The 26,550-nt window shown below is 41.6% G+C and overlaps 2 protein-coding genes across 4 annotated transcripts; both read right to left on the bottom strand.

The window, feature by feature from the left end:
- Nucleotides 1-202: 202 nt before the first annotated feature.
- tm4sf18 (transmembrane 4 L six family member 18) lies at nt 203-10,728 on the bottom strand. Of its 2 annotated transcripts, XM_044201030.1 has the most exons (5): nt 10,590-10,728; nt 7,082-7,318; nt 3,194-3,262; nt 2,272-2,414; nt 203-1,594 (listed from the first exon to the last, which is right to left on the bottom strand). In XM_044201030.1, exons 2-5 carry the CDS (start codon nt 7,259-7,261, stop codon nt 1,396-1,398), a joined length of 591 nt encoding a protein of 196 aa, XP_044056965.1. In that variant the 5' UTR covers nt 7,262-7,318; nt 10,590-10,728; the 3' UTR covers nt 203-1,395. The 2 variants fall into 2 exon arrangements, with proteins under 2 accessions (XP_044056965.1, XP_044056964.1); XM_044201029.1 differs by lacking the exon at nt 10,590-10,728 and having other exon boundaries at nt 7,082-7,566.
- On the bottom strand, nt 9,720-25,604 carry LOC122878329 (glutathione hydrolase-like YwrD proenzyme). Of its 2 annotated transcripts, none has more exons than XM_044201025.1 (12): nt 25,424-25,604; nt 24,127-24,280; nt 23,896-24,049; nt 22,261-22,467; nt 20,198-20,350; nt 19,924-20,011; nt 18,964-19,135; nt 16,705-16,861; nt 15,898-16,080; nt 15,476-15,560; nt 15,122-15,217; nt 9,720-10,737 (listed from the first exon to the last, which is right to left on the bottom strand). In XM_044201025.1, exons 1-12 carry the CDS (start codon nt 25,602-25,604, stop codon nt 10,592-10,594), a joined length of 1,776 nt encoding a protein of 591 aa, XP_044056960.1. In that variant the 3' UTR covers nt 9,720-10,591. The 2 variants fall into 2 exon arrangements, 1 of the variants encoding a protein (XP_044056960.1); XR_006378451.1 differs by lacking the exon at nt 9,720-10,737 and adding an exon at nt 15,652-15,713 and having other exon boundaries at nt 15,154-15,217.
- Between the last annotated feature and the right edge of the window lie 946 nt (nt 25,605-26,550).

Genomic DNA, 26,550 nt, shown 5'->3' with positions numbered 1-26,550 from the left:
ACATACACATCTACTGTATTTGTGCTGCATATAATGTACTGTTTACCACTGACATCTTTGGGGATTTCAGGGTGAAGTGTCTTGGCTGAAGACACTAAGTGTAATTGCTGAATGTTCTGACAATGAATATGAAAATGTTTTTGGATGGAAGAAGATCAGCTGTACATTCAGCTTCAACTAAATGACTCACTGGATACTTGGATAAATGGAAATAGTTTTTTTTATTCAAGGCAGCACAAACAAACATACATTATAAAAATATGTCACTAAAATATATATAAAATGTCAGATGATCTAGCATCCGAAAGACGCAAAGAAAACAATTTACAACAAAATGCTCTGAAAATGAAAACAAATGTACAAACACACACAAAACACTGCTCGTAATCCTTAAGTGATCCAACACAGTGTAGAAATGATGGAACAACAAGAATAAAATTGGACAGAAAGGACACTTACTGGTGCATCACGGTAATTATATCAGTCAGATGCTGATGAAAAACTAAAATAATGGAAATGTGCATCACTTCTTGCAAGGACACAATTAACAATGATATAAGAGCTTATGTCATTTCCAACATTATCAAACAATATGTGGCTGCCATCTCAAGTATACTAGTATAATGACATTGATTTGAATTGTAGTATTATCTAGTTATGCAATAAAAATGGTGTAATTGTTGGGTTTATGAAGGTATACAAAGTATACAGTAAATAATGATGATAAAGAAAGTGAGCGACCTTGACATTAAAAATACAGATTTCATGAAGTGAGTGAACAGTTGTCACTCAAGTGTAAAAACACAGTTCGTCATCTTCTTTAAAAAAACAAATAAGGCACCTGAAAGTTTCTGTTTTCTATGTTTCACAAACTGTTGTGTGACAACTGCACAATTACCTCAGTGAAACCTACTGTTCTGTATACCTAATATTATTATGATTATTATCAAGGATGCTCTACTTTGTCTTTATTATTTGTACATGTGTGTCTGCTCAGCATCCTTTCACCAGGTACTTAGTAAATTTCATTCAGGACACACACCCACACATCTACATTATTATCGACTAATGTGTTAAAATGTCATCAATCTTCATCAATGGCTGCTTAGTGAATTTTTCCACTTTAACAGTGCAAATTAAAAGCTTGAAAATATAGTGGTTGCACTGACATGGCTGTCAGGTGTCCATGATGTTGCAGGTGTATGTGTGTCTAAGTAGAAAGGTTGTTTTGTACTCACATACACACGGTGCTGGGCAATGAGGCTGTGTGTGCAGACTTCCGCGTATGCATGTGTCCATTAATATCCTGTATGTGTGCATACATGTTGAATGTGTGAATTTCTATGTGTGCACGTGCACTTCTGAAGGTGAGTCTACATACACATGTGTGTTTATCTAAGCATTAAGACTATACTCCTGCTTATAGAAACAGGGCCGGCAGACAGCGATGACTAAACCATTTCCCAGCTGTAAGAGACAGATGATGAACTCCAGCACAGCCAGGCCCAGTAACACACACAGCAGAGTCATGTTCCACTCTACGATATGAAGCGGCTGAAGACAACGTGACCAAGTCTCTGGTTGTAAGAGATACCTGGAACAGAGAGAGAGAGAGAGAGAGAGAGAGAGAGAGAGAGAGATCAGTAGAGACTCAATCACAGACAGAGTGTAGCCAATGCAAAAAGGTTGGTAGAAATGCAGCTGCTGAGTGTTGCACTACATTCTATGCTGAAATACTAAGGGTGAGAGTTGTCTCTAAGTACACACTGATGACATATGTAAGCAATAATACATGACAAGGTGTCCTGATGTACAAAAATAACAGACAAGGAGGAGGCAAAGTCCACTGTTTTCGACCATGGCCATTTACCACAGACACAAGGTTTGTAGTAACCCATGGTTAGATCTGTTTCACCAGTGCAAGTTAAATGGTAACACAGCATGAAGCAGTGAAGTGTTGTTGTTATGGTCATGTGCAGATTAATATGCTTTCCTCCTTTTCTCTGTTTTATATAATTTCAAATTTAATCACTTTGGTTTTTGGACTGTTGGTTGGACAAAACAAGCAATTTCAAGATGTCACATGGGGCTCTGGGAAATTGTGACAGATATTTTTCACTATTTCATGACATGTTATCAACTAAATGCTTAATAAATTGATTAAAAAATCATAATTTTTTGACAATGAAAATAGACTAACATACTGTATGCACACATTCTCATTTGTTTCTATACCCCCATGCCACCCCACACAGTGCACTATCTTCCTACCTTCCTCCCTGGTCTGCAAAGGGGTACGTCCATCCAAAAGAGGTGAAACACTGGGGACCCTGCACCAAGGCGAGCCCTGATATGACGAAACAATAGCCAGACCCCACCAGGCCAACCACAGCTGCCAACACTGACCCGCACATCTGGAGATCAACAGACACACAAAGTGATTTTTAAAAAAGAACATGCACGTGTTTGGATGCCTTTGTGAATGTGTGTATGACTGTCACTCTGTATAAATATAAGCTGTTTCATATATCCATTTCACAGATAGGCCTACGTTACAGAGGCAGCTGCTACAGACACACACACACACACACACACACACACACAACTGCAGCTGTGCATGTGGCTTGAGTGGTGTGAGCCAAGCTTGCTTTGTTGGGTGTTAACTAACAATGAGACCCTTGTTGAATTGTCATAACTGGATTAGCATTAGCATTCAACCTCATAAGGACACAGTGTTAGCTGGCTTAATGACAACTGTACAGTATTATTCTCCAAGTGGGAAGAAAATAGCAGTAAAATGGGAACACTATGAAGAGTTGAATTTGATTTCAGAAAAAGGAAACCAGCAACTGAAACTGAAAAACTGTAAATGAATAATGGTCTGTGTGTAGCAAACAGAAATATTTGAACATAAAATAAAGTATTGGCTGAATAGCTAGAGATAAACTGTTTGGGAATATTTTCATAAATACAAGGAATTGTTTATTACCCAATGACACTTGTCAGATAGCATTGCACTAATCCAGCATAAACACAGTATGGGACTTCTCTACGATACCATTAGCTTTGCATCAATGTTATTACTCCTGGATCTTAGCCAGACTGTAACATCAGTGTTTGGTGCAGACTTAGCTTAACATAGCATACCTCCTGTAGATTTTTAGTACTATTGATAGTCTGGTAATTCCCTTACCATTAAGCTCTCATTCCAGCAGCAGCTACATTTCCCCAGAGTGATGAAGATAACAGCTGGAAGCAGCATCTAGAAGCATAGAAAAGAACAGCGTTATTTCATTTACTTTTTTTTTTTTTTTTTTTCATTAGTCTTTTAAAGAAACAATACACTTTGAAACATTTATGATAAGAAAATGACAATAGTTAATATAGATGCTAAGCGACAATGCATTAATCATTTTTTACTACAAGGAAATATTATTGATCCTGCTTCTCTTTGCTGGCAGTTACTGGGAGCATTTCATATCAATGCTTCCACAGTAATTGCCCACTTAATACCACCATCTGTACCTGTATCACCACCCATATCACTATAGCCCTACAGGTCAAGTCATTTCAAGTCAAATTTATTTATACAGCACATACACACATATACACCCTCTTTCCTTGGACCCTTGAGCCTGGATGCATTTTTATGTCCCATCTGTCAATCACCATCCCTGTTAAAAGCAGTATTATTCATATGGATATTACCAAAAAGACCCATCACATAGGAAGTAAACAAGTGACACTAGCAACATGAGGCTGTAATGCTCATTACACATGCTCATTACACACTAGAATCAAATGCTGGATAGATTAAAACAGAAAAAACAACTTTACTATTAGATATTTACCACTGGTGGAGCACAAAATGTAAGGTTTGGCCTGGATGTTGCCAGTGTAAAGGCCATGTTGTTATCTAAATCACATGGGGTTTATTATCTGTATGGGGGCCATTTTAGACTCAGTAAAGTTCAGCTTCACATTGTCCGATTTGGCTCAACTCTCAGCAATCTAAGAAGTAGGCTACCATGTCAGCATCAGCTGTACGTAGGCCTACTCTACGGAATGCTAGCACGTGCTAACAAAGAATGTAGCATGTCAAATAACACAGCGGAGGGTAAATATAGTGCACTATGCAATAAAACAAGGAGTCATTTTGGACACAGCTTTAGACTGTTAGCATGGCAATGTTAGCATTAAAACAGAAAAGGTATCCCGAAGTGAAGTGTAGCATATGTGAAAATTTTGACCTGTTGTTGGTTCAACATAAAAAGTCTGGGGATTACCAAAGTCATTAGGATTCATCCTCTTGGGACCATAAATGTCTATACCAAATTTAATGACAATCCATCTGATAGTTGTTGAAATATAAGTCTGGACATGACATATTGATAGTGTTAGAAATACCCATCATAAATCATGTTCATCTGTTCTAAATCCTGACAATATAAGTGGTAAAACAGGAGCATTGGCCACATAAACAGTGAAGTCTGTACTGTATAGCAACAGATTAGGTACAGTGTAGTTGCGTGGAGGGCCTCGCTGCAAGAGAACAACAGGAGGAAGAGAGGGATAATGTCATTCCTAAATCTGTTTGTTTTCAGCATTCTATTCTTTTACTATCCCTCCCTCCCTTTTTCCTTTCCTCCTCTTTCCTGTGTTGTTGTCTCTCTTTCAGCGGTCAAGGACCTTTAATCACATCCTAACAGAGGAAGGAAAGTTCCCAAGACACACACACACACACACACACAAGGATCATAGGCATCGTTACATACACATCCTGGATGTCCTCCTCAAGCGCTATCTTTTAGCAGAAGCAGAGAGAGAGACTGACAATGCAGAGAAAACTGTACAGTGAGAAAGGAAGAGCAAGGGAGAGGGAGGGTGGGAACTAAAGATAGATTTATCTCAGAGGGATTCAGTTTGCTCTTTAGTGTTCTGTCATTTCCAGAAAGACAGGAAAAAATAAGGACAGCAAGGCAAAAGTAATCACAGATAAGGATAAATTAATGTATGAAAATCTCCAGAATTAACACAGTCCAGCTCCCTGTGCTTGCAGAAAGTCTATTTCTCCTAATACCAGATGTAACAAGAACATATACAGACTAACCCAAACACAGATTAACTACTGTGTATTCCTAAAATAATAAGTAAGACCTTTATTTACCCAACTGAAGTAAGATCCAGGCAAATATTTGAGATAGGCTCTTACTAGAGGCCTTTATTTCTAAATTCCCCTGATTTCCCCTCCATAGTTCACATTAAGAATTTTCCAGCAGTTCAAGGGGCATAATCCCTTCACTTTTATTGTGAAACATCTGCAGGAAGAATCATTTCCTGTATGTTAAAGCAATATTTTAAGGCACAGGCTCTCGTTCTGCATCCTCTTCTGGTTTTGAAATGCTTGGTCTCCCATTTCTTTTCTAACAATGAGACACCATGGCATTAAAACGTTCAAAACCTGTTGCACTTTTAGCTTGTTTTGACAACTTTTTATATTTTAGAGGGTGAAGCTTTATGTACCAATACAAGTGCTCTGCTGGTCAACAAGGTTAATCTTGTCTGGGAAAATACAATCTCTCCTCTGTTCCTCCTTAAAACCAAACTAAAAGAACAGGTCTTTTCTGCTTAGTCGGAGCATAAACCCATCAGATCAGCAGCATGTAGAGCTGACGGATTAACTGAATTCACACAACACTCCATTGTTCTCAATGAACAACTGCAAACACACTCAGACTGAATGGTGTTGAAGGGGAAACAAGTGACATTTAATTATCCTTTGGTCTCAAATCATGTTTTTTTGAGTCAAAAGCTTATCTTGCGTACAGATAACTGAATAAATGAAATGGACGAGAAAAGCAAGTTAAAAGCATAAATGAGTTTGAATTACATAATAGCACACACTGTATCTACATGTACCAGTGTCTGTCTCTATTACCATTGAATAAGGGAGGAAGGGAGGTGATACTTGTATTCAGTGAATGTGGCTTCTTTAAAGTACTCCCAGTGGAGAGTTTTAGTGTCACATGGCTCAAATGCTGTCAAAGAATCACATTCATTTTGGTTTAAATGAGAATAGTTTGTTTTTTTACATACAGCAGTCAAAACATGTTACTTGCTTTGGTTCCAGATGAAAAGGAAATCTCATTACTTTTAGTTTCAGTGAATTTCTACCTCTGCTGCAACTAATAGTGATGAGTTCCCACTACGTGTTACCAGTGAACTAAGCTAAACCATTGTTTTAGCCTCCTGTGCCAGGCAAAATAATCCAATCAGATTATTTATTTGGAAAGAAGCTGCCACATTGCCCTGATACCAAAAATTTCTTCTCTTCAGTCATTACGGCGCATGATGATTTTTTTCATAATCAAAGTCAAAGGTTTATTACTTATTATAGAATAAGGCAAATTATTATTCAAACAGTATATTGTATGACATGATGAAATACATATGGAAGTTATAGTTCCATTAAATGGACACGTGACTCTTTAGCCGGAAGTCACAGCTTATTCTCATATTTTTATGAATTTTCAACACTCAAAACATTTAGAAATAATTGGCCAAAACCTGCCACAAATACAGCTTCTAAACTTTGAGTAAATATAAAAAATTAATCTCTGTAAAACGCCTGGTCTGTGCACAAAGTTCACCCTGTGGCAACTGCGATCTGTTCCCATTTAAGCAAATGGATGGAAGGATGTGCACCATGTGGAACAATAGCTATTATGTATAAAATTTAGATCTTTTTTGAGTTGGGAAAAAAAAAGTTAAAGGAACTTTAGCAGATGATACTAAAGTTGAGATTTTGAAGAGAGGATAACCACACTTTTTTGGGCCAAGTGTGGTCGAAACATTGATGATAAAATAAAATAATGGGACCTAGTGTGTGGTTGACTTTTCTTCAGAATATGCCACTAGTTGCCGCCACCTCCAGAAATCTGATGATCTGACTAAAGCTGAAAAAATTGGGATCAGAATATTTTGATCTTAGCAAAACCTACAGTATAACCCTAGAAATATAACACATAACTAACCTGAGGGCTTCATCATTTAATTAGAACATAAGCAGTTTTTTACTCACCAGCAGTCCCCCTCCTCCAAGTCCACCAAAGTACCAGATATATCTGGCCAGGCGGTCCTGCTGGATGTAGGTAATTTCTCCCATAGGAAACAGCAGCAGCAGGTTAGCCAGGATACAGCAGAGGGCCAGAGGCAGCAGGGCCAGACCCAGAGACTTGGCGAAACCCACCGAACAACACATCGCTCACCCAAAAACACACTCACAACCGCAGGGAGGAGAGAAGAGGACTGGAATGGGCTGAGGAGAGCAGAGACAGAGGGAAAGAGGGGAGGGAAGGGTCAGAGCAGCTGGGGAGCCAGGAAACAAAAACAAGTGAGGAGAGCCTGCTCTATGTGTGTGTTAGTGTGTAAGTGTTGAACATATTCTCCTTTCTTACAGAGGGAGTTTTGAGTTTGTACACTCACACTCACAGGGGGCTGACCAATGGCTGCACAGAGCTCAACCAGAAATATGAAAAAGTGTGTGTGTGTGTGTGTGTGTGTGTGTGTGTGTGTGTGTGTGTGTGTGTGTATGTGTTTCCCACAGCCTCTTAGACAGCAGGGCCTCACACAGCACTATAAAGAATTAATTTCCCTCAGAATGACTGAGTCACTACAAAAGGTTGACATGTTTAAATACATAATCAGTGTGTTTATTCCTAATCCCCTTTTCCACATGTACACATTTGTACAGTATGTGTACACTATTATGTGTAAATACTATATCTGTACTAGGGCTGCAACTAGCAATTACTTACCATTATCCATTATTGATCATTTTGTCTATAAGATGTCAGAAAATATATTTTTTAAAGTCTATCACAATTCCCCAGAGCCCCAGCTGATTTGCTTGTTTTGTCCAACCAACAGTCCCAAGGCCAAAAAATGTAGTCGAGTAAAAAATACAATAGTTCCCTCTGAATTGTAGTGAAGTGTAAAGTAGAAAAAATGGAAATATTCAAGTAAGTACAACTATCTCATATTAAATGATATACACCCCAAAGATGTAAGGTTTTTTTCAAACCCCTAAATATAATTTTAATGCATTATAGATGAAAACAGCAACACTGTAGATCAGATTCACAAGGACCAATCTGATTCAAAATGTTTCATAGATTTCATCATAGTGCCTATAGGCAAGGCTGCCTCTTTCTAGGTCAGAATGATACAACAGCTAAGGAGGTCTATGTAGGGCGATAGGGCACAACATGACTCCTAATAGTGCTGTGTTGACTCTGTATGTATACATATGTGTGTTTCAGGGGCCCGGTATTTTGTGAGCCACTGTATAATCCAGCTGGAATGCACCACATCCAGAAAAATTGAGCTGTAAACTGGAACTGGACACTAACGACCTGCTCTAACAAGCTGTTTCAACCAGTGTTAATTAAAGTAGATTATGTAAAACAGTGTGTTTGGGTGACAGAACACATGGCTCTTTTTAGGAGTAAACGGTTGGTACCAGGTGGGGTTTGGAGATGTAAGGAGATCAACACAAATCTCTTGAAACATGATGTTGGACTTTGTTTCATTGTTGAAGTAGAATCATGTTTGAGCTCTCCTGCTCCAGGGTGCAAGTGGTTTACAAGCTGTTTACCACTCACTCATATTTTCAACATCCTTTTTCACAAAACCCAAGCCACCGCATATATTGTAATATAATTTATCCTGTCTGTCTCTGTGTTTATCCTGTCTGTGTGGTATGTTGAGGGGCAGCAGGGCGTTTCCCGCAAGCTAAAAATTCACTAAAAGATAAGGCTCATACACATCGGCAAAACATCCACTTCATCCAGCCTGCTTGAAAACATGCAATGCAATAGATGCATCATATGCATATACCACATCATGATTATGTCCTAGGAGTTTTGCCAGTGGAAAAGGCCATGTAGTCATCAAAATCAAAAACACTTGGGGAGCTGGAATGCACTCTGCTAATTTCATGGTAATCTGCATAATATACTGTGGGATATCTTTTGTGAACAGCTGACATTTTGGTTTGGAGGTGCCAGACCTTAGCTCATGGAGTGTCTGTAATAGAAATGGTTTATCCTCTGGGCTACATGAATGTGCTCAGTAAATGTAATGGCAATGTGCCCATTAGACTCACCCTTTGGGGACTGTGAATACACAAAGCAAATTGTAATAAAATCCGACCACTAGTCGTTCATATGTTTTGTACAAAGTGTTGTACTACTACTGTGCATTACAGAAGTGCAACATAAAATGTTTAGGAATTATCGTTTGGTGACCCTGAATATTCACATATTCACACAGACCAACTGATCATATGACTGATCAACTTTAGGCCCTGCTGTTGACAAAGTAAAAACACAATTTCTAAAAACACCACATTATCTCGAACTATTATAGTACATTAACACCAATGCTTAGAGCTATAAACAATTCAGCAACATCTATGAATTAGAGTAGAGGTTCAAAAACCAATGCTCATGCATATCTTATCACATCTTGTCCAGGTGCTGAATCTAAAAAACTGAATTATACGTCCGAAAGGACTCCCAACAGTAACTACTCCTGTTAAAATATTGTACTTTTCTTTATGTGATGAAGAAGACATTTTGAGCCCAAATCAGCAGCAGGTACAGAGGAATCTGTAGAGGATTATGAGTGCATGAACAGAGAACCTTGAGAACTAAGCATCACTTGAAAATAAATTACATTTATTTGATTTACAAAATCATGAACAGATCCAGCATATTTCATAGATCATTTGAAATACAGAATGTTAAATCAGTTCATTTCCAACAAAATAGAAACAAATATACTTCACTTTAAAGTGTAGGAAAATGATGCAAACGGAATTTGAATGGATTTATAACAATGATTGACTTGATTTACATCACATTATTACGTAATCTAAACTCAATTTGTTTAGAAAAAAGTTGCCCAGAGTAAAGACGCAACTATCATTTACTGAGGAAGCAGGATTACATATTGTATATATGTAATGATATTGTTCAGATCAGCAGCAACTAATTAAAGAGATTGAAACAGATAATTATCGCAACCAAAAGACAGTTGAGGAAGGCCATCTTTGGTATGTAATGTAATGTTACACGAAGATTTGTTTCCTATTTGTTGTTCTACATTTAAGAGCAAACTAAATAGTGCACTAGCTTATAAATGTAGCTTGAAATCAAGAGGATGTGGAGGGACATAAGGCCTGTAGTGCCAATGATTTCATCACAAACTATGAAAGATGGTGTACAGTTTCAATTCATACTGTTTTATTGAGATATTTTCTGTTTTGCATTTTTAAACTGATGCATTGTTCGGCTGTTACTGCTATATGTGATATAAGAACATGATGAAAGAGGACACTTAACGAAGGTGCAACGTGTTACGCTATGACTGTGTTATAAACCTGAGTTGTTGTCAAGTCTGTGAATTATGTCACAGCCAAATATTTATATTACTTCTGCTCTACATTCCATATGTAGGAATTTGCCTTTTGTGATCAATTTATCTGCATATAACATCAACATTGAAGATGAGAGGAGGTCACGTACGTCTAGTATCCCTGAGCACATCCATCCGATCGGGGGTCTGATCCTGCCCATAGCACCCTGAATGGATGATCAGCTTGATTGACAGATGGGTTCCACCAATCCCCCACTGTGATGATCTGTCCCCGTCCAAACTGAGACCTCTTGTGGCCTGTGTGTTTGAATGAAAAGACAAATGAAAAAAAATGCACTGAACCCATCTTTTATCTATCTTTCATTATTATGCACTGTAAACCAAAATATCCCATGTCTCATTAGCATGCTAAAATCGTGAGATAAAGGCTCCTGGTTGGATGGTGACAGAAAATGTCCAGTTAGTGCCATACAATAGTTATAACCTGTATATCTGAGGAGATAAAGGTGGATAGATACACTGTTTTTTAAGCAGTTAGTATGTTTGGTTCCTTAAATGTGATTTGTTTAATTAATGAATGATGTAAATCCCATGTGAGACCATAAGCCTTTAGTCCACACACAGGCCAGACATTTCTATAAAAGCTCACAATGGCTTCACTTGTTAGTTTGAAAATAAAAGGTAGTAAAACATAAATAGATTAAGGCAGAGAAAAGCCAGAAAGCAAGCTAATGCACCTAGAATGATGGCAGGGTAGGGAAGAGGAACTAATGAAAACATCCTGTTTTCAACAGGAAGCAACATTGTTTATGGGAATTACAGACTCATACCACTGATGTTAGACTACCAGTTTTTTCAGCCATGGTCTCATTTGTTTCTACATCAATATAACCATTAATGTAACACATTAACTTTCGAGTAGGCTATATGTTAGGTTATGTTAATCATCTTCGTCCCGGGTGGGACATAAGGCCGTAACAATCTTCTTCTGTCACTGGAGTCTGACTTGGGCAACAGCTTGGGTCCAGTCCCATGAGAGACCCATCTCTTTCAGCTCAGCATCAACCATGCTACATGTAGCATCCATCCATCCATCCATCCATCCATCCATCTTCTTCCGCTTATCCGGGGCCGGGTCGCGGGGGCAGCAGTCTAAGCAGGGACTCCCAGACTTCCTTCGCCCCAGACACTTCCTCCAGCTCCTCCGGGGGGATCCCGAGGCGTTCCCAGGCCAGCCGAGAGACATAGTCCCTCCAGCGTGTCCTGGGTCTTCCCCGGGGCCGCCTCCCGGTGGGACATGCCCAGAACACCTCCCGAGGAGGCGTCCAGGAGGCATCCGGATCAGATGCCCTAGTCACCTCAGCTGGCTCCTCTCGACGTGGAGGAGCAGCGGCTCTACTCGAGCTCCCCGTGTGACTGAGCTCCTCACCCTATCTCTAAGGGAGCGCCCAGCCACTCGGGCGGAGGAAGCCCATTTCGGCCGCTTGTATCCGCGATCTTGTCCTTTCGGTCACTACCCAAAGCTCATGACCATAGGTGAGGGCAGGAGCGTAGATTGACCCGTAAATCGAGAGCTTTGTCTTTCGACTCAGCTCCTTCTTTACCACAACGGTCCGATACAGCGCCCGCATCACTGCAGACGCTGCACCGATCCGCCTGTCAATCTCACGCTCCATCCGTCCCTCACTCGTGAACAAGACCCCGAGATACTTAAACTCCTCCACTTGGGGCAAGGACTCCCTACCCACGCGAAGAGAGCAAACCACCTTTTTCCGGTCAAGAACCATGGCCTCAGATTTGGAAGAGCTGATTCTCATCCCAGCTGCTTCACACTCGGCTGCAAACCGTCCCAGTGCATGCTGCAGGTCCTGGTTTGAAGAAGCCATCAGAACGACATCATCTGCAAACAGCAGAGATGAGATCCTGTGGTTCCCAAACCGGACACCCTCCGGCCCCTGACTGCGCCTAGAAATTCTGTCCATATAAATTATGAACAGAACCGGTGACAAAGGGCAGCCCTGGCGGAGTCCAACATGCACCGAGAACAGGTCTGACTTACTGCCGGCAATGCGAACACAGCTCCTGCCCTTAGCAAAGGGCCCCGGACCCCATACTCCCAGAGCACTCCCCACAAAGCGCCCCGGGGCACACGGTCGAATGCCTTCTCCAGATCCACAAAGCACATGTGGACTGGTTGGGCAAACTCCCATGAACCCTCGAGCACCCGATGGAGAGTATAGAGCTGGTCCAGTGTTCCACGACCGGGACGAAAACCACTCTGCTCCTCCTGAATCCGAGGTTCGACTATCGGACGAATTCTCCTCTCCAGTACCCTGGAATAGACCTTACCGGGGAGGCTGAGAAGTGTGATCCTCTGTGATTGGAACACACCCTCCGGTCCCCCTTCTTATACAGAGGGACCACCACCCCGGTCTGCCAGTCCAGAGGCACTGTCCCAGACCGCCACGCGATGTTGCAGAGACGTGTCAGCCAAGACAGTCCCACAACATCCAGAGACTTAAGATACTCAGGACGGATCTCATCCACCCCGAAGCCTTGCCACCAAGGAGCTTGCCAACAACCTCAGTGACTTCGGCCAGGGTGATGGATGAGTCCGCCTCGGTCCCCAGCCTCCGCTTCCTCTTCGGAAGACGTGACAGCGGGATTGAGGAGATCCTCAAAGTATTCCTTCCACCGTCCGACAACATCCCCAGTCGAGGTCAACAGCTCTCCACCCGCACCGCATACAAGGTGTTGGTGAAGAACTGCTTCTCCCTCCTGAGCCGCCGGACGGTTTGCCAGAATTTCTTTGAGGCCGACCGATAGTCCTCCTCCATGGCCTCTCCGAACCTCTCCCAGTCCTGAGTTTTTGCCTCTGTGACCGCACGGGCTGCAGCACGCTTAGACTGCCGGTACCTGTCAGCTGCCTCGGGAGTCCCACGAGCCAACAAGGCCCGATAGGACTCCTTCTTCAGCCTGACGGCATCCCTTACTTCCGCGCCCACCACCGTGTTCGGGATTGCCGCGCGACAGGCACCAGAAACCTTGCGACCACAGCTACGAGCCGCCGCGATCGACAATGGAGGTGGAAAACATGGTCCACTCGGACTCAATGTCCCCAACCTCCCGGGATCTGGGAGAAGCTCTCCCGGAGGTGTGAGTTGTAGACCCTGCTGACAGAGGGCTCCGCCAGACGCTCCCAGCAGACCCTCACGATACGCTTGGGCCTGCCAAGTCTGTCCGGCTTCCTCCCCGCCAGCGGATCCAACTCACCACCAGGTGGTGATCGGTTGACAGCTCGCGCCTCTCTTCACCCGAGTGTCCAAGACACGCGGCCGGAGGTCAGATGATACGACAACAAAGTCGATCATCGACCTCCCGCCTAAGGTGTCCTGGTGCCACGTGCACTGATGGACACCCTTGTGCTTGAACATGGTGTTAGTTATGGACAAACTGTAACTAGCACAGAAGTCCAACAACTGAACACCGCTCGGGTTCAGATCAGGGGCCGTTCCTTCCGATTACCCCTCTCCAGGTGTCACTGTCGTTGCCCACGTGGGCGTTGAAGTCCCCAGTAGAACAACGGAGTCCCGGGTGGTGCACTGTCTAGTACCCCTCCCAGGGACTCCAAGAAGGCCTGGTACTCTGCACTGCTGTTCGGCCCGTAGGCCGCCACAACAGTGAGAGACCTGTCCCCACCCGGAGGCGGAGGGACGCGACCCTCTCGTTCACTGGGGTAAACTCCAACACGTGACGGCTGAGCTGTGGGGCTATGAGCAGGCCCACACCAGCCCGCCGCCTCTCCCCGCCCGGCAACGCCAGAGAAATGGAGCGTCCAGCCCCTCTCGAGGAGACGGGTTCCAGAGCCCAGGCTGTGCGTGGAGGCGAGGCCGACTATATCTAGCCGGTAACGTTCAACCTCCCGCACAAGCTCAGGCTCCCTTCCCCCAGCGAAGTGACATTCCATGTCCCTAGAGCCAGTTTCTGTGTCCGGAGATCTGGTCGCGAAGCCCCTGCCTTCGACTGCCGCCCAGATCTCTCTGCACCGCCCCTTACGGATCCTCCTGCGGGTGGTGGGTCCACGGGAGGACGGCCCCACGCCGCTCCTTCGGGCTGTGCCCGGCCGGGCCCCGTGGGGAAAGGCCCGGCCACCAGGCGCCGCCGTCGGGCACCCACCCCAGGCCTGGCTCCAGGGTGGGGCCCGGTAGCGCCAATCCGGGCGACGTAACTGGCCTTGATTTTAAATAATCCATAAGGGTCTTCTGAACCGCTCTTGGTCTGACCCGTCACCCTGGACCTGTTTGCCATGGGTGACCCTACCAGGGGCATACAGCCCCAGGCAACATAGCTCCCAGGGTCATTCGGGTACTCAAACCCCTCCACCACGTTAAGGTGGCGGTTATATTTATTATAAAATATGTCATCAAAGAAACAAACCACAGAAACAAAACCTTGACTTGAAGGTGCCTGAGCAAACTCTTTCAAAAATGACAGTTTCAGTGACATTTCAGCACCACTGCTTGCAAGGGTCTTTTCCCCCCGTTTTTGTTAGTTTTTCATTTGTGTTTTATGAATAAATGAAAGACGAATGGTCTACTTTCTGGAACCATGACACACTTATCCTGTAAAAAAATACCATGCAGTCACTGCAAACAGTTATTGTATAAATAAAAATAGGTACCTGTTATTGGCCAGTTGACTTTGTGGCCCCGTCTTCTCAGCTCCTCGGCTACCTCCTGGTCAACCCCCTCCTCCAGATTAACAAACCACTGATCAGCTAGTCACACAGAATGTTTAATCAGAACATGATTTTCATTTAAAAAGTGCTTTACATGAACAAAGGACAAAAGGTTGACACATACACTGTCTTCTTTCACAAACTCCCATAATTCTCATTTCGTATACAAATTAAGTTACAATTTATAATGTCATCTAACAGTTCACCTGACCACTGTCCTTTCTGTATGTGACTATACAGAATCTGTGTGTGTGTGTGTGTGTGTGTGTGTGTGTGTTTTGGGGGAGCGGGGCATACTTTTGTGGTCATACTGTACATAGACTCTTGGTGCGTCCAGAGCTTGTTGAGGATTCATCCCAAACTCCAACATGTTCAACAACACCTAAACACAACAGCAACATCAGTTATCAACTCATTAACACATTACACTCATAAGGCTGGACTAAAAACCAATGTAATTTAGTCCCCCTAACCTGATATACACAAAAATGAGTGTTTCCAGTTTCCGATTTCTCCAATGCCTGATCCAGTCTGACTATAAAATAACCAATAGAAATATATTTACAAATGGACAAATCAAAAGTTAATGTTCAAAAACAAAAGATAGAAAAATAAATAAAACCAGTGTTAGGGACATATCTTACATACTTTATGTAATACTTTAAGTAAATTTTATGGACTTCATGCTCCACCTCAGTCTATTCTTGATTACAGCGTACCTGGACGTGTCCTTGTGGTTGCATAAAAGCCCCCATCACCCCTAGTGCAGCGAGGAGTCGTGGTTTTTGTGATTTGGTTGCAGAGTCGGTGAGAAGTGCAGGTATTATGGTGTGATATGGCCGCTTTCCCCCAGCAACACAGTTAACGTGGTTACGGCGCAGAGAAAAGCTGGCACCACGATTCTGTGAGAGGGAAAAAGAGATATAACATATAATGATACCCACCAGAAAACAACCTTTTCAATCTCCTCATTTACTTCTGTTGTTTTTGTTTTAGTGTGTTTCTTGAATGTAGTCTGGTAATTCTACTTTCACAGTCGATAAGTTCTATGGAAATAAAGTTCATTGCAAATAAAAATGTCACTACAGCAATATATCTTCATAGGTCTGGTTCATGATTTTCAAAAATGTTTCCAGGTTAGCACCACACACATATTTACATAGACACACACAAAGCACAAGCACACTATTCGTTCCTGCTCTTGTAAGGTAATGTAACCATGCAAAACAGCATCATAAAATATGAAAATTTGCAACCTCTTCATGCCTAGTGTTTTACATGTTCTTTTTTGTCTTGGTTTCACCCAATATAGATTGCACAATTTGTCATCACATATTCCCATACTTAAGCTGCTCATCTAGTAAACAACTACTGTACTTCAATGTCACACTTGGCTTTAACTCTTATTCATCAAATCCACTGATGTTGACACCTACTCTGCAGTGGCTAAAGTCAGTTTTACATACCCATCACTACCTCACATGCACACAAACACACACTCATTCCCTCTTTTTGACCCCTCAAACCTGTAGTGAGAATCCACAATCCTTGGGGACCAGCCCACTTCCAAAGCCCATATAAGTGCTATTGACAAATGAGCAGGCATTGCCCTGACTGTCAATCACACAGAAATAGACTGTGTCACTTCCTGTCGTCAGGCCAGGCTCCACTTCTTCCATGGCCCTACAGGTACACACAAACAAACAACAATTAAAAACATACATAAACCATTATTGTTGGTTTTACTTTGTGGTTATTAAAAATATCTCAGATATCAGAGAAAAAGGAGGCCAACTAGACTGAGGATAAAAAACTTGTGTGAGAATATGCCAAAAGTAAATATGATCCAAAACTTCAGTCTGAAGCAGAAATAATAGACAAGACAAAATACATACAGGGTTTTCCATGTCTCAAAGCACTTTTCTTGGCACATTTTCATTATGTTTGTCATGGAAAAAACTCATTACTGAGTATCTTAAAGGAACAGTTCGACATTTTTGGAAATATACGCTTATTTGCTTTCTTGACTGGAGTTACATAAGACAAATTTTTCAATTTTATTTATTTATATTGCGCCAATTCATAACAGAAGTTATCTCATTGCACTTTTCCTATAGAGCAGGCCTAGACTGTACTCTTTACAACATTATTTACAGAGACCCAACAAATCCCACCATGAGCAAACATTTGGCGACGGTGGGATTGGTGGGCCATCCGCCGTGGTTTTGAGAGAGAAAGAGAGCAGTTTGTAGAGAGAGAGAGAGAGAGAGAAAGAGGTTTTGGGAGGGGGGGGCACAATGCAAATACCACCTAGAATTTTTAAAATAGTAGAAATGTAATTGTAGTGTTAATATTAATAGATTAATAATAATAGGAATGACAGCTATAGGAAAAAAAATGTCAGTATTAGTAACAGAGCAATTAACAACAACTGTAGTAGCAGTTGTCGAGCCGGAACACGGGGGCAGCAAGTGGCCCACAACCACAGATCCGGTCTCTGCAGCTCCGGAGGCAGAAATACCTGCTGAAAGCGACAGAAGGAGAGAGGAGAGCGACGAGAAAGCACAGAACTACGGGAGAGAAAAGATGTCGAGTTAGTAACATGCAGTAATGGGATAAAAATGCATACAGAGGGAGAGGGAGGGAAGGAGAGATGAAAGAGGTGCATCATGGGAAGTCTCCCGGCAGTCTAGGCCTATAGCAGCATTACTAAGGGATGGTTCAGGGCTCACCTGCCCTAACTATAAGCTTTATCAAAGAGGAAAGTCTTAAGCCTACTCTTAAATGTGGAGATGGTGTCTGCCTCCCAAACCCAAACTGGGACCTGATTCCCAGTGATAATGTGTCTCGGAGGTGTTTGGGGTCAAGTACAATAACTTCAGTTTTATCTGAGTTTAACATGAGAAAACTACAGGTCATCCATTTCTTTATGTCCTTAAGGCATGCTTGAAGTTTAGCTAACTGGTTAGTTTCATCTGCTGTCAGTCCTAATGTTCCACCCAGAACAAAAAAACTCTTCAGCCTGCAGCGTCATCTATCACTAATAATCAGTATGTTATTGTGGTATTTTATTTCTCTTGTTGCGAAGCACTTTGTACTTTGTTTTGATAAGTGCTCTATAAAGTTTAATAATTATTATTATTATTAATAAACCATATGCCAGCCTTGGTTCAAAAATATCGCAGGGTGTTGGCTGAGAAATCTGATTGGTGACAGGCTGCATGTAGACACAGGTTTTAAAGTAACCAAGTTATTACACAGTACATGTAAACATGATCTGTAAATACCTGCTATCACCTGATTTCTCCCAGTTTTTACAAGACAACAATTTTCTTACTATTTGTGTTAATGAGGTTCCAAATCACATTTAATTTAGGGTTGGTTGAATCGTTAAGGTTGAGTTAGGTGGTTCTGAATGAACTGAAGGTGTAGGATTTGTATATGTATTTGTATGTACTGCCTAATGCAGTAACACACCCTCAGTAATTAAAGTTATTACAATATAAAACAACAGCATCATGTTTTTTATGTTTTATAGTGGTCTGTCTATTTGTCTTACATCTGATAAAGACCTAAAGTTCAAAGTCTACAGTACTGACCAGTATATACACATTGTTGCCAACACACACACACACACACACACACACACACACACAGCAGACGGAGCAGTGAAGGAGGGATCATGGCACGAAGGGAGTGGGTGGGTGGGGTCGGGGGTAAAAGTCTACAGCCTTATCTAAAGTCAACAGAGCACGACTGGTACACACTGGTACTAACAGACACACCTGTCCATGCTGATGCGCTGCGCTTGCTGGTGGCTGTAGCTCTTGTCCAGAAAGGTTTCCAGAGGGATGGTCACATGGACTGGGTCGCCCAGGTAACGCAGAGCATCTGTTAGTGCCAAGCGCACAGCCTCCACCAATACATGGACATAGTCACAGCTGTTATGGCCTAGAGCTACACACACACACGAACATACACACACAGAACAATGTTTGAATTTTCAGAGCTGCAACAGATGAGTGCAAATCAAATTCTATGATCCACAAACATTAGTTTTTTTGTGTGACTTTTTGATTTGTCGCTTTGAAGGAGTAGAGAAAAGGATGACACCAACTTCCGACAAGTACAGATGATAGATAAATAAATATAAAAAAAATGTGATTGCGTGATTGCATACATTTCATGTTATTCAATGAACATATCTAGTGTCATTTCCGAAATCAAGATGTCATTGTGATTTTTTTGACTTGCTGTAACTAAAGATATTTGACATTTTGGGAGTTATTCCTTCAACAGTTCAAGAGACAAACTACAAGAACCATCCAACTATCCATGCAGAGGCAGGGTACACCGTGGACAGGTCGCCAGGCTATTACAGTGCTATTACGGAAATCTGTTTAATTTTTTAAACATATTTTTTATATGCTAAGCTCTAATTGATGAAAGCTGCTTCGAATGGAGCCATCACACCAAAGTCAACTATATTTGCCATAATAGTGACAATAATGAGAGTTTTTGTGACTGAATAGGCCTTTCTTCACAGAAGACAATTTGACTTGTCACAGTAGGAAAAGCACAGGTGAAAATAATAAAATCAATGATGGCGGAATTCCATTTAGCTGCTTCAGTTTCAGGGTCCTGGTATTGTGCATGCTGGCTCATTGTCATTTTTTTCTAGATTCTCTAGTATGTGGCCCTAATGCATCTCTGCTGGTACGTTGCATCAGCATGCCAGTGAATACCTTTGAGAGGGAAGTTCTCCAGGATGTTGAGTAGCAGCAGGGCAACCAATCCCTGACTGTTAGGAGGAGGTTCCCACAGACGCACACCCTGAACACACAATGGAGTCATTCAATCTGCTGACCACATTATCAAAATACAGATTCAATTAAATTTTATTTATATAGCGCCAACTCATAATAGAAATTATCTCTATTATTTACAGAGACCCAACAAATCCCACCATGAGCAAGCACTTAGCGTGATACAATTAGCGTCTATGGTTGCTGACCTCACCTTGTATTCTGTGCTTATAGGGGTGATGACCTCACTGTCATGGCTGCTGAGATCATCCAGGGTCATGACTCCTCCATTTTGGTTGATGATATCAACAATGGCTTGGGCCACTCTGCCCTGGTAGAAACCTGGTTTGCCATGTTCACCGAGATCCTGTTGATACATCAGTCCATCAATCAATCTACTGTTCAATCAATCGACCTATTAGAGAGTTTATCCATCTGCATGTTTCAAAACCACAGTACAAACACAGAAACACAGAAAATCTGATGTTTTGCATGATGTAATGCAAAGTCTAATCTGAAAGATATGCAGGTGGCGTGTCTACTATTGTGTCCAATAGTCCAGTCAATGCGTGTGAACGTGTGATTTTTCATCACAAGGAAGTAACACACACCGTCATCGCTGAGGAATGACCATTATGATGCCATGGAAACCATTCATCAATGAGGCTGAGGTCACTGCTAATGTTTCTACTGTCTCAGGAACATGAGTGTGTGTGTGGGTGTGTGTGTGGGTGTGGGTGTGTGTGGGGGGGGGGACATATGGGCGTACTTGGCAGTGTTCCTGCAGTTTTTGCATTACTAGAGAGTGAGTGTTTGATGTAGTAATACAGGAGGAGCATCAATCAGGGCCTGTTTTAATGGTGACACACAAGCAGACAAACACACACACATACACACAGAGTGGGGTCATCCACCTAGTGAAGTCTCACAGACAGGAAACTACAGAATGAGCGTGGTTTTATAAATAACACATTGTCCACACACACAATCATGGTCGCACATTCACATAATGGACAGGAAAGTAGAAGACTTGGAAAAAATGTGCCACCTCACCTAAAATACAATTACAATTTCTTTAGAGTCATTTTTATTTCTGAATTCCTATCCATTGCGGCTGAATCATGCAATTATTAAAAACACAGAAAAGTACAAATTCTATTCAGTTTCACAGGACACAAAAACACAAAGTACAGCTGAGGCTGATAGGAATGTCATTAGTTTTGCAGTTATTAACCATTCATAAACCAAAGTACAGGACACATTAAAAAATTTGACCTGCTGGTGGTGCCAGATGAAAGGTTAGGGGATCAGTGGGATTCATCTTCAGTGGACCATGAATTTCTGTACAAAATTTCATGGCAATCCATCCAATAGATATTTCAGTCTGGACCAAAGTTGTGGATCAACCAACAGACAGACAGACAGACAGACCGACACTGCAATCCCTAATGCCATGTCAAAGTTGGCTATGGTCAATGCGAATTCATGTTTACAGTGGTGACACATTTTTTTATGGTGGGAAAATGTGTCAAAACGTCCATAGAAACTTTTCAAACTACTCCTGCAACATAAACCATCTTTATTTGTTTGTTTGTCACAGGTATAAGCGGCTAACAGTGAGAGGTACAAACAGAGGCATTGTATTCAACTACTGTTGGGTACACTTTAATATTACAGATGGTAGTGGAGAAGTGGATTTGTGATGCAAGAGTGGTCTGTTGATGTTTTTCTACTTTTTCCACCATGGAATCTTGTCAACATTTGAAAAAACTGTAACCAAGATCTGATGATAACTATTTTCAAGTGAATTAAACTATGAAGAATTCTGTTGATGGCCATGTATATACAGGCTGACTGACCTCAGTTTGACTTGTGACACACACAGTACAGTGGAAACCAATGTGATTCAGTTGGATTTATTTTATTTTAAAATTTATTATGGATATAGAAAGTTTGTTGTTTCATTTTTTCACATCTATGCTAATACATGTCTTTCTTTTTAACACGTCCACCTTCATTCCTACTTCTTTCCTTCTCCCTACTCCCTCTCTTCTTTTTCCAGCCATCCCTCCCTCTCTTTCTTCTGACCATTTCACCTTTGCATTTCTATCATCTCCCTGTCTGCCCTTCCTTGTCATGCTTTCACTCCCCCTCCCCTCAACCCTGTTCTGTTTCCTTCTTGTCTAAATAACATGAGTTCAGAAAAAATATGGCCCAGTGCTCCTCACATGACCTATGAACCTGTGTTTTTTTTGTGTTATAGTTTCAAGGATTTACCTTCAGGGTCCTGGCCAGAGTAGGGTTTCTGAATACTTGTCCACATTTGGGTGCATGGCCATCAAACAGCAGGTCTCCACCTAGTTCCTTACCAGCATCTCTCAGCGCAGCCACCCAGTTCACCCAGTGGTGAGCTGTTACCTCGGCAACGGGAAACCCCACCTCTGCAAGCTCCACCGCCCCACTCAGCACCTCCTGCAGGGACAACTAGGGAAACAGGAAGAGGAAACACACACTCATTACTTCACAGGAAACTTCACTAAGCAAAAAGTGTGAGTCATTGTTTTATGAAGAAATATGTGAGGGTTTTCCAGACATAATAACTCTCATAACTCATATTACTCTGTGTGAAATCTCTGTGAGAGGATACTTCAGGGGTCACTTTATGATGAGGTGTTATTCACTTTTCTGATTTGCCAAAATTCCCTTAATATTCACTCACTTACTCACTTCTACTTTAGTTAATAATTTATTAGACATTTTCTGACGACACAAAGCAAACAGTAGTGAACTTGTTGCATTTATCGCGTTCCTTTATTTATATGTGAGTAGGCACAGCTGTTGTTATAGTAGTGTAGTAGAGTACTTTAAATTAAGAAAATGTGAGTCATATCTCTAATTGAAAAAAATTCTGGTGAATATGTTGGCTTCAGACCTGCTGATGCCAGTTTTTGTGGCTGATTTCTCCCTCTATAATTATTAAGGGAACTGCAACTTAAATCATTTCACAACCCTATGTTGTAAATATGATAAATAAATCTACCTTGTACCTTGTAAATGTTGGTGGCAAAATGTGTCAGGAAAGAAACCTTTGTCTGATTTTGAGGGACTGACACCAGAGCTTGTGGAGTTTTCATTTTTATCTGTCAAAGGTTAAAAATCGTTTCTATTTTTAAACTTTTTTATTTATAAATGCCACCTTGGTTTAAATCGAGACCAAAATACCATAATAAAAAAACAGAGCTGGAAATACTATGTATATTTGTAATTGTACACGGCTAAAGACAGTTATGAAATTATGAATGGGAAGTACAGGAAAAGCACTACAGGAAATTAAAAATTATCACAGCAGAAGATTAAGTGGACAGTACTGGCAGTACGAAGACACAATACATTTTAAGACCCTGTAACACCTTAATATTTAAAAATCCACTGGAGTTGTTTTTTCTGCTGAGTGTTCAAGAGCCCCCCCCTGGGAGAGAACTAACCTGGTTCAGTGGCCCCCAGTAATTTAAGTTTGAGGCCCCTATTTTAAAATCTTGCCCACATTTTCATGGACTTCTAGAAACCCTACCATAGATGGCTAAGTTACTGCTGTTTTGACCAAAAAAAGGGAATATCCACAGAGCCCAATGATAGTTTGTCCACTCCTTGTTTATATCTCCTCGATTCACCTTCAGCATCACTGTTTAGAACACACACAAGAGTCAAGAGCCCTACTTCCAGGTATGTTTGTGTGTGTTGGTGGTGTGTGTCAGTATGGTTCCTTTTGCAGTGTTTACGTTTAAGATGTTTGTGTCATGTAAATGATTATGTTAGATGGGCTTTTGGCTACCCAGGTGTTGCATAAAACACATACCGGCATACACAGTTCTACACAGATGGATACACAAACATACACGTACACAGTCGAACCTTGTGACTACCAAACAGCTGTACGGTATCACACCAGCATGCAGGGGCCCCTGGTACTGTGACATTCAAGGCATCAAAAGGTGGAGGAGGGGCCTCTGCAGTGTAACCACGTCCTTCCAGGAAGTCCAGGGTCTGAGCTCTGGGAGAACGACCACTGAGGACACAGAGAGAGGCTCAGCTAATCATTCTGTATTATGAAGACAACAACAGCAGCGAGAGAGGAGTCACCACCTGCCGTTAATTCCTCGGATCTCTCCAGTGTTTTCGTTGTAGAACAAGCAGAAGGCGTCTCCACCCGGACCGGTGCTGCTTGGCTCTGTTACCGCCAGCGCTGCTGCTATGGCAACCGCAGCATCTGCCGCATTACCACCACGCTTCAAGATGTCTGGACACAACAATACATATCCATGTGTGATTAATGTAATTGACTCACAATAGCTTTCCTACCCTAAAAGAACCTTACCAGAGTATGTTTTAGCTGAAGTCAGACCTAAACATGAATATGAATTGTCTGCTCGTGCAGTGGAGCTTTTTTAAACCAATTTGCACTTCAAACTGTATTACCTTACAAAGAGCAGAAGCAAGTACACACAGATTTTCATACCATTTTGACACTAAAGGGAACCATTACCTGCCTTAAATGTGGAGAAAATATATTAAAAAATCTTAAACACTACAGCATACATAGTAAAATGTTTTCCAGTAATAAGACACTTATAGTATGGGCTCGAGTTGAAACGATTAGACGATTAATCGATTGTCAGAAAATTAATCAGCAACTATTTTAATAATTAATTAATCCTCTCTGTCTTTTCTCAAGCAAAGCTGCTAAAGACTTCCTGGTTCCAGGTTCTCAAATATGATGATTTGCTGCTTGTATCTCTAATGATAAACTGAATATTTTTGTGTTTTAGACTGCTGGTTAAACAAAATAAGCAAACTGAATAGGTCACATTGGGCTCAAGGAGATTGTTTCATTTTCACCTTTCTCTAACATTTTATAGACAAAACGATTAATAGATTAATCAAGAACACTAATATGGTCCTTTAAATGCATATAAGCTAACTGTTACTCTATCACACACAGTATGGGGGCTGACAGCATTTAAGTGCTGCATAAGCATGAAGACAATATCTTCTGCACCAAGTAGTCACAGTGTTTTCCTCTAATGAACTATAGTGAGGTTAATTCATGTTTGTCCAGCTCCAACTCGGACTAGTCGACTTTAAAACTCTCTCTTTTTGTTATGTTCTGTGTTTCTGGTCCTCCAGTTCTCCTTCGTGGCAGCTGTTGTAACTGTCATAGTCTGGAAACTAGCTAGCTGGCTCGTTAGCTCTCACTGGACTAACTAACTACTAGCTAGTGTCAGTCCTTTATGTTTCAAAATCTTGGTGGATTTTTTCCGATGTCATGAGTTGAGTTTTTTACGTATGTGGAAAAACGCAAGAATGTAAAACTTTTTGTTGATTGATTTTTTATTTTTCTGCCTAACTTTCTAGATCTCCATGGCAACTGTTTTCCACTCACCAAGTCCTATACTTGAAGCTAGCGGCTGGCTGGACGCCACACAGCCGTGTAAACATACCACAGGAGACCGACGAGAGGAGAAAATCAAGTCGGTATCCATCCCGCTGTAACTACCAGCGACTGTTGGCAACAACCGGGCAAAATAACAGGACAAAATTAAACCGTATCGGACTTTCAACATATGATTGGTTACTCGGGCATCGATTGCGTCTGGCTCAACTAAGACGGCGGCAGACAAGAGGATGACAGATCACATCGATGCATGCTGAGGTTTCAGCAGCAGAAATTAATGCTAAGGCTACATTTCAGTTGACAAATTGAAATAATCGCAATCGTGCAGCCTGATTTGATTTTTATTTGAGGCTAGTATTCCCATTTTATCTTCAGGCCACACATAATTCACGAGGGATCATGATGGGATATGTAGGCTGTATTTGTCATGTGGGGACCCACCAGTAACATCCTGCAGTGTGTCATCTGTTACTCCTGGTGGTATTTGTTTTGTAAATATAGCAACAACTGTCAGAGGTGTGGATTGAAAACGTAGATTGCTCCTATAACAGCGATACATTAGGAATGAACGAGGCCCTAATGGGGTAAAATAGAAATAACCACAAGCATTGTTGCATTTGGATTAAATGCTCATCTGCCCCTAAAGCTAAAATCCAAATTCTTAAAATCAGACAGTCTAGTATGGATAGCAGAAATTCTTAGGAAACCTACCTCAACTCACATGTGCAAACTTTCAAATTCAAGTTCACCTCAAGTTTAGGTGTGTCATTTCATCTATAAAAAAATATAGGTGAAATTAGATTTAATTTCCTCAGGACAAGGGCATCAAGAAACAGGAGAGAGCAGAAGCTGTTGGTCATTTTGGCCAGACAGACAGGCATCAAACAGTCTGGGAGAGTTGTGGGAAGAGTCATTTTTATGATGCCGGAGCCCTTTCGTTTACTTTTTTTTAAACTCAAAAATGTAACTAAAAAACTGAGACCAGTGAGACCAGAGGCCAGGATCTGATCCAAACTAATTTAGTTAAAATGTTCACAGATTAATGACTCATGTGGATGTGTATCATACTGCCCAAAGAGCAAATAAAATTTTTGTCACTGACTAAACCAGTGGTA

The sequence above is a fragment of the Siniperca chuatsi genome, linkage group LG6 (assembly GCF_020085105.1).
Source record: "Siniperca chuatsi isolate FFG_IHB_CAS linkage group LG6, ASM2008510v1, whole genome shotgun sequence".
Classification (NCBI taxonomy): domain Eukaryota; kingdom Metazoa; phylum Chordata; class Actinopteri; order Centrarchiformes; family Sinipercidae; genus Siniperca; species Siniperca chuatsi.
This window is presented reverse-complemented; position numbering and strand designations above follow the sequence as displayed.

Excerpts from the sequence above, each read along its gene's own strand:
- LOC122878329 (XM_044201025.1), bottom strand. The coding sequence starts at position 25,604 with ATGTTGAAAGTCCGATACGGTTTAATTTTGTCCTGTTATTTTGCCCGG. Across the intron at positions 24,281-25,423 it reads AGCTTCAAGTATAGGACTTG|ACATCTTGAAGCGTGGTGGT; the intron begins GTGAGTGGAAAA and ends TGTTGTGTCCAG. Across the intron at positions 15,218-15,475 it reads TGTACAGTATGACCACAAAA|CTGATCAGTGGTTTGTTAAT; the intron begins GTATGCCCCGCT and ends CTGTGTGACTAG.
- tm4sf18 (XM_044201030.1), bottom strand. The coding sequence starts at position 7,261 with ATGTGTTGTTCGGTGGGTTTCGCCAAGTCTCTGGGTCTGGCCCTGCTG. Across the intron at positions 2,415-3,193 it reads GCTGGAATGAGAGCTTAATG|ATGTGCGGGTCAGTGTTGGC; the intron begins GTAAGGGAATTA and ends GTTGATCTCCAG. Across the intron at positions 1,595-2,271 it reads TTTGCAGACCAGGGAGGAAG|GTATCTCTTACAACCAGAGA; the intron begins GTAGGAAGATAG and ends TCTCTGTTCCAG.